Source organism: Osmerus eperlanus, chromosome 27, assembly GCF_963692335.1.
Source record: "Osmerus eperlanus chromosome 27, fOsmEpe2.1, whole genome shotgun sequence".
NCBI lineage: Eukaryota > Metazoa > Chordata > Actinopteri > Osmeriformes > Osmeridae > Osmerus > Osmerus eperlanus.
In genome coordinates, this window is record NC_085044.1 from 933107 (window position 1) to 941726 (window position 8620).

The 8620-nt window shown below is 44.3% G+C and overlaps 1 protein-coding gene across 2 annotated transcripts; it reads right to left on the bottom strand.

The window, feature by feature from the left end:
* Window positions 1-3377: 3377 nt before the first annotated feature.
* Window positions 3378-7953, bottom strand: LOC134013937 (zinc finger and BTB domain-containing protein 16-A-like). Of its 2 annotated transcripts, none has more exons than XM_062453718.1 (2): window positions 7820-7953; window positions 3378-4724 (listed from the first exon to the last, which is right to left on the bottom strand). In XM_062453718.1, exon 2 carries the CDS (start codon window positions 4635-4637, stop codon window positions 3405-3407), a length of 1233 nt encoding a protein of 410 aa, XP_062309702.1. In that variant the 5' UTR covers window positions 4638-4724; window positions 7820-7953; the 3' UTR covers window positions 3378-3404. The 2 variants fall into 2 exon arrangements, with proteins under 2 accessions (XP_062309702.1, XP_062309703.1); XM_062453719.1 differs by lacking the exon at window positions 7820-7953 and adding an exon at window positions 6604-6759.
* Between the last annotated feature and the right edge of the window lie 667 nt (window positions 7954-8620).

Here is an 8620-nt window from a genome sequence, read left to right on the forward strand (position 1 = left end):
CTCCTCCTCCTCCTCCTCCCCCTCTCCCTCTCCCCCCTCCTCCCCCTCCCCTCCCTCCTCCCCCTCCTCCCCGTCCTCTTCAGGAGTCGACTCAATACACTAGTCATTCAGTGGTTGTGAGGGTTTATGACAGAACGCAGGGCACTGGAGAGAATGAAGAGAGCAAGAGGCTACATTTATACAGGAAGTGAGCACTTACTGATGCCTTCATTCTAACACACACACACAAGACCTGTACCACGGCTGGGAACAATTATGGTCAGTTTGAGTTGACCTCTTTGCTCCAAATTAACTGACTGGATTTCAATATATATATATATATATATTTTTTTTTTTACTTTTTTAACAGGTTTGTAACCAGAGACATTGTCGGTGTCGACCCTAGGACAAGGCTGCTTGGAAATGAAGTGTAATTAGTCACAAGAAACATTGCTGTGTGTTCAGGGAGCTGTCAACAATCAAAGCTCTTGACAAGTCTTTAGAAAATGGAAACGTGTAGGAATAATCGTCTGGGGGAGACTTGTTTTCTTGTGATTTCTGTCTAGAGCACTGACCTTAAAATAAATAAAACTTGTTACATTACCGTAAAACGTTTACAAGCTCTCTACTTTATACAACAAAAAGACGTGTGGAATTATATTTTATCAAATGTTTGATTCACAGTCCTGGCAAACTCTCCTTATTTGGAATGTCCTCTGTCCTGATTCTGCTAATCGTTCATCTGGACATATTCCATCTTTAAAACCTACTTATGATGAAACATTTCGATTTTTATACTTGAATCGACTCGAGTCTGTCAGAGGAATGGGTAGAACGAGCCACACGATATGAAAGGATGTCGTGGAGTATCTGCTAATCTAAATGAACACATTAGTATTCTAGCCAGCCAAGCAGACAGATCAATGCATGAAACGGTTTGGAAGTTTCCTTTGATCCCAGATTTCCCAGCTCTGGCGGATTGACGAAACTCTCTCTAAAACATGGGCAACCCTTCTACACGAGGCAGAATTCACCTCTCTCGGAGCACGTTTACATACAATCTTGCGACCACAACAGCCTGCCTCTTTCTCTGTGTGCGCATTAAACATCAACGCAAAAAATACCAACATATTCGAAGGGCCTTTTTGTGAACCACTGTTGGCTTTGACACAGCAAAACAGTGTTTTCAGGTAAATTTGCTCGAAACGTGTTCATAGTTTGTGCTTCATTCAAATAGTATACCTTACAACAGCACGTTTGAATACCTTTCAGGTAGGGAGAATTTGCAAGGCCATCCTCCTAAACAAATCAGTCTATCATTTTCACAAGGAACATGGCACTACATGGATTAAGTACTCGACAAACGGGCAGCTTGTTAAATGGGCTGCCTGAATTGAGTCAGACTTGAGACAATCTTGACTCAGTGTGTTGTGTGTTCGCAGGGACCTCAGGTGAACTTTAACCTGTGTGCATTCCAAGTGATTAGTACAAACATTTCAAGATGAGCAAGTCCACCGGTCCACAATGGAAAACATTCAGACTGTTTACAGGCAGCTGTGAACCCAGTACATTCCTGTCCTTACTAGCCAGCCAATACTGAGAGAAATCATTCCTCATTACGTTAACACGTACAGTACAAGTTAATTCGCAATGGCAGAGGGAAGTTGTTCAATTCTGTAGTTACCTGCTAAAGTGTCATAATTCATTAGCTGTCTTTTTTTCAAATGTCATTGACCTCACTTGTTAAAAAATAGCCCTTCCTGAAATTACCTAGAATAGTAGACTACTTTGTCACAATTCCGTGTTTGTTTTCGGTGTAATCTCAAACAGCTGTACGTGTGAGCTCTTAATCAATCGCGAGTTAAACCCAAACTTCTCGCAGTATTTCTGGGTTGCTTGTCTATTTAATCTCAATACAGTGTCTACTTGTGAGCACACCAACTTGGAAATTGCAACAGCTCTTTAAAATACCACAACACGTTAGACTTCCCCATATGCACATCTACTTCCACCGTTTTCCTTGGCAGTGTTGTGACAATCGAAACCCTTTTTTTTTCATTCAGATCTCGTTTCTACACCGCCTGAAACCTGCAGACGCCAGCAGCCAGCATGGGCGCTCGTGCTGTGGCCTGCTAGAGGCTGAACAGCAGCAGACAGTCTGTTTACTTGCCGTAACCTCAGACCCCCAAACCCTGAAACCTCCAGCCTCCCCACCCTCCTCACTCCCCGCCTCCCTGACGAGAAACAGGGGCCAGCCGTGAGTCGCGGAGGTCAGGCTCCAGAGGTCGGGGCCCAAGCCCGCTATGCAGGCCTCATTTCCTGTCCAGGACAGTCTGGCTCACTCATAAAGCTAATAGGGCCCTCCTTGTCCCCCGCTCCACCCTCCTGGGTGCTGGAGGTTGGGGGGGCCAGGTCACCATCGCTGGCCACACCGTGGGGGTCAGGGGTTGGCTGGATGGGGTGTAAATGGGGGCTGAGGTGGTGCTGCTTCCTATTACCCCCCTCCCTAGGCCAGGTGCAACTAATGGGCTCTGCCAGCGGCCTGGCTGGGCGGCTAGCTCGTCACCCCAACACGTCTGGAAGTCATCAGGGGAGGTGACCTCTGGGCCGGCGGTCACCAACCTCCAAACACAGCTTTGGTTTCAGAGCCGGCAAATAGAGAACAAACTTATTCACAGATGATAGCGATCGGGAGGGGGTTGGGGTGCGTTTTGCATCCTGCGGCCTTGAACTGAGACTGGTCGTGTGTGTGTGTGTGTCTCTGTGTGTGTGTGTGTGTTTTGAAGCTAGCGAGAGACACACTCTGTTTTGTTGTTGTTGCAAAATATCACGTTGTGCTGCGTATCATTTCATACCAGGACATGAAACGTTTCATTGGATGCAGTTTGGACTACGGCAAGAAATCTGTTATAAGAAATCTGCATCTTCTAAACCAGATAGAATGTATACAATTTCAGACCAGCTCCCTACTTTTGAATATACCACACCACAATCATCTGCAATAAACACCAAGTAGGCCTACTCTTTACACCTTATGACATTCACAAAAATTATGGTTAAAGCCCATTATGCAGTCTAGTGCATAATCCTTAATCTCAAAATTACCCAAGATTATTTATAAAATGGATTATCAATTAGCCACATTATAATTTGGCTACCTAGCAATTGCAACAACTGATAACCATTTCCCGCAAAATACAATATGCAAACATCCAAATCATGTAACACCCTTCTGACTTGCATTTTCCATTCTCATACTACAAACACTACACATGAATGAATGAATGAATGAATGAAAAAAAAATTAACTTGCTGTGACCCATGGAAGAAACGTTGACACTGCTCAACTGGCAATAAACGCCCCAAGAGAACGTTTGTGCAAAACATTCAACAAATTAAATAAAAAACCAAAACCCAAGTCTTCCTTACCTGTGCTGCTCCACAGCCTCGTTGTCAGGCAGCTCAGCCCCACACACGTTGCATCGCTCGTTCTGGTTCCTGCTGTCTGTCTTGATCCCGGCAGCCAGCTCTCCTAGCTTGTTGAAGAACTCTCTCTGGATGAAGCTCTGGGGCAGCAGCCCCCCGTAGGCGCTGAAGTCCATGGGCATGGGCACGTGCAGGGAGGAGACCATGGAGGACGGCATCATCAGGGCCTCGTTCTTGTGGTTGGGAGGCAGGGAGTAGAGCGAGGCCAGGTGCTTCTCAGTCATGCCGGCCATGGCCTCCAGGCCCATCTGAGCCGGGTCGGGCTGCAGCTCTGCCGTGCCGTCCTCCCTGACGTAGTGCAGCTCGCGGGCGCTGGTGATCACGCTGGTCCTGGTGGGCGTCCCCGGCCCGTCGCGGTTGCGGTCCGACTCGCCGCTCCTCTCCCCGTTGCTGGAGGCGCTGGACTCCACGGCGCGAGGGCTTTCGTGGCCGTTCCCCCCCTCGTCCACCTGCATCATCTCCGTCTTGATGTCGTTCATGAACTGCTGGTGGGAGTTCCCGTGCGTCAGGTGGTCTCCTCCGAAGCCCTGCTGGAGGAGAGACTGTCCGATGCTCATCAGGCTGTCCACCGCAGCTTTGGTGGGGCTGAGGGTGGAGAGGCTGAAGGAGGTGGAGACGGACGGGCTCTGGTCCACCATACCGGCCAGGGCCGAGGCCTGCTGGGCCACAGAAAGGTAGCCCCCCTCCATGGAATGCTTCTTGGCGTTCTTGCCTCCGCTGCGGCCCTTGCGCTCGTCCTCGTCCTCCCCCCCTCCGTCGTTCATGCTGACCTCCGTGTCGTTGTCGTCCGAGGACTGGATGGTCTCGAGGATCTTCAGGCATTGCTCCTCCAGGTACTCGATCTCCAGGATCTCGGCCGCGTAGAGCAGGTCGTCCAGGTCCTCCACCTTGGCCTGGAGGGTGGCGGTGTAGGCGTACTCCAGGATCTGCTGGAAGGTCTTTGGCGACAGGAAGTCCAGGGTGTAATGCTGGCTGTTACGGTGGAACAGGATCTCAAACATTTTGCTGGTGCAGGCCAGCACGGTCCTGTGGGCGTGGAACTCCTGGGTGTCCACCATGATGACCACGTCACACAGAGTCCCGGCCAGGCGCATCTGGTTGGCCTTCTGCAGTAGAGCAGTGGGGTGGCTGGGGTTCTGCAGCTGAATCATACCCATTTTAGTCAAATCCATATCGCTGAGCTCCGCCAGGCCAACTCATGAGGATCGCTGTCCCTCTGCAGTTTGTTCAGTTATCTTTGCAAGCAAGATAAATTCAGTCTGGAGAGATGGGAGAGACGTAGAGGTCAGCATGATGCGTCGTAGACACATGACACATTTCGGAGGCATTTTGCCTTCTTTTTTTTGGCATCCCATCACATCCAAAAAAACGATTGGAAGTGTCAATAAAACTTTAACTCAAAAGTGGTGTACATTATGGCTTGTGTTTTTTAAATTAATTAATTACATATAAAATTATAAATGTTTAAATGACAGTATTTGGTAAATGCTTGATCATTATTTAAAATGTTTTTAGTTTTTAGTTTTTTTAAATGGGAAACAAATACATTTGGTCATGTATCGCATTTATAACGAGGTTAATTTGAACATGATATTACATATTGGCCTAGCATATTAACAGATAAATAAATGAAAATATTCCCATTTCTATTCCTTGTCTCCTACTGGAGACTAAAGATAGAAATCTAATAGAATTTAAGGCAAAGCCTTAGACTCAATCATCCTGAACAAGCTAGTGTTTTATTTGCCTTTCACCATATAAGTCTCATTGAAAATTAACCCATCTTTCCCCCTTCATTTATAGTAATGTGACAGGTGGATGTTGTAGAGAACCACGAGCGGGCAGAGCCTCGTGACACGCTTGTCTTTGTCAGAACGCATTGATGCTTGGTTCACAAAGACCATCTACACCCATTCTGAAATGAAATGGCATCTTATTCTGTATTCCCATCACAAACAGGAGCAGCGAGGCGATGAGGGGGAGAGCAGCGAGCGGGAGCCAAGAATCGGTGAAACGGAGGATGTCGCAAAAGCACAACCGCGGCGCAGCACCAGCGAGATAATATTTCATACACGCCAAAAACGCAAGAGTCATTGCTGACTTCTTTGGCTTGGTTACGCAATACGTGTTGCTCTGCACTCACTCGAGTTAAACACATTATAAAATTAGCCTCGATGATCCCAGAACCAGTAGAATAAAAAAAGGAGAAGTTATCGGTTAAACAAAAGTGTTTAAATTGTATAGTCCACGTATATTATTGGCTTCAAATTGTAATTTAATCGCGGGAAGCAGGCAATGATCGAAAAATGACAAGTGAATTTGGGGACCTGAAAACGGCATGGATGTGAAAACGAGAACCGCTCTTAATAATAAAGCTGTTGAGTAGATTACACAACAGAGATGAAAACTGACAGACATATACCATAACAATTAACCCACTGACCTAATGGTTATCAATATAAAAAATAAATAGCCTACATTAGCCTATTGGTTGCTTTATTTTAAACCAAACTGCATCCGTTTATTTAGGATATGACATGCCATTATACATACATGACTGATGTATTTGAACACGAAGCTTCTGTAAAGAAAATGATAGGCTACTGAGGTCTGATTTATTACCATTATAGACGGTTTAATAACGTCACCGATTAGGCCTATAAGCTTTTCTAACATGTCAACAGTTGGCAGGCGGATGAACAATGGATATATAATTTGTGGGCATTAGAGAATAAGACTTCAGTTGACCTACAAGTGATCTACATACAATATATTAGCTAAACTAAGCTTTTGACTAAAATAGTTTTAACTTGGGTTATGTTTTAAACAAAACCCATAGACTGTGTGGAAACCCCGACGTTCGATTCACGACAAAAAAAATAGCTTACGGGAATCGCCTGATCACAGTGTGTAGGCAATATTAGCTTCGGGTATACGTATATAACATTGACTTTATAAACTTGAATCAGGCAAACAAAAGAACATTAAAGTTTCTTCATTTGGAAGACATTTTAAACGCCAAGCCCCGAAAATATGTAGGCTATGGCAGGAGACAGCGGTGCGTCCAAACGGCGCGTTAATGTTTCCACAGTCAAATAATTCAGCGCTCATGTGTACATGTGCAATATACACCCTTACAATGAGGCGATGGTCTGTTTTCAGTTATAATATAAAGTGATCAACCATCAACGCTAGCAGTGATCGATCAAATCAAGACCCCGGGTTAGGCTACGCGAACTGTATGCTACTTAGTCTCCTGTACGCGCAATATTAGCCAAGCCGTCCTGTAGCTTACTGACGAATAAACAATAAAAACACCGCGTGGAACATAGCCCCAGACAGACTATACACAGTTTGCTCAATAACTAACAGTAGGCTAACCTACTCACTCTTAGCGATATGGAGTCCCCTAAAGTAAATACAGGTAAAGGACACCAAAATACACCACGCAAGGATTGGCTACTCTCATTCAATACGGCACAATTCTGATTAACAAACAGGTGTAATCGTTTGAAGTAAAGTGATTACAGCTTCAGAGCATTTTAATTAGACATGTCATCATGTCTCAAGATTAGAGACCCTCGATAAGAAATCAATTCGCCATCACATCTGTGAAAAATTCTCTAGGCTACTTAAAGATAAGCGTTATTTACTCAATAAGGCCATATTAGGTTAAAATCAATGGAATAGCAGCAGCCTCGCTGAAATAGGTCTCTGATATCGGCTAGCCTACAATATTCAGCTCTCAAATACATTTTAGACATGCACACCGGTGTTAGTGATTGTCAATACGACTGTCTTAGCACCTCGAGTGCGTCATTTTTTCGCTTTTTAACTTCCAGGAAAATAAGAGCGACATGAAGTGTCGTTTTGAGCTCTTACATTATATCTGAGATGATACTAACGATTTCTGAACAAACCACATGGACTCGCGTCACTGTCTGGTTTCCAATGTAAAGCCAGACCTCACGTTCTGCTGCTGCGATCTCCCGAATACTAAAACAGATGGTTACGTCAACCTCACATCTCTACATGCCCGATGTAAAGTGTTAGCAGGAACTTCACCGCCTTTTAGCCACACACAATCAAAGCTTTATTTTGACAGGCAACATTTGTAATCGAAACTCTTCAGCCACAAGCAGATAGACGTAAAGTTTGTTTGCCACATTGTTGCACCAGAAGTCGCCGCACTGTAACTTGACGTGGGTTGAAGTTGGAACGCCAATTACTATAAATGAATATAAACATTCCCAACGTGAATGAAAGTGCACATTAACCCAACTGTACGCATGCAGAGAACCGGTTTTGTCACTTGTTTCTAGCAAGTTAGCTGCGCGCCCACATCAGTACTCACCTAAGATGCACGTTTTGATTCCGTATGTGTGGTTATAGGGGCTACAGCATAGTAACGCGGTTCACAGTACCCGCTCTCATACACGCACTAACTCCTCTCTCCTCTCGGGTTAGCAAATCAACACAATGGTGACGTCAACGCAACGAGTCACTCGTCTCTCCTGAATCCATCCAAACACTGCGAAAGTGAGACACCTAGGGGCTTACAAATGTTGAGTTGTAATGGGAATTGGGAAGTAAAGATAGTGTTGAGATTCACAGTTAAAACAACGACAAATATAGCACGACAGTAATGTTAAAGATATTAAGAAGACTATTAATAACAACAATGACGATTCCGTTTTTGATAACCATATCCACTGTTATAATGAAATTAAAATAAATGAAAGAAATGATCCCTATTGGAATGATTTAGTAGACTATTATGTGTTCTTTATCAAATGTACGGAAAACCTTTTGAGAGAAAAAATTAAAAAGTATTTAGATTTTGTTATCTCTATAATCGTTATAGTTTCTTTACTATTTCTTCTTCAGTTCAATGTCAACTCAATGAATTCCTGTGTTTTGGACTCCAGCCAAAAAGCTAACCCTTCTAAGAGATGCTTCAGCGTCTCTTTATCCTTCACTGCAACTGCATTCATTGTAAACACTAGCTGACTGTATTCATATATTATTTAAAAAGAAAAGAAAAAAATATATAGGCCATTATATAGTAAGTCAGTCATGTAACATATTGGAGCATACTTAGTTATACTAGCTGACAAAACATTTTTACCTATAATATTTCCATAAACGATTAACA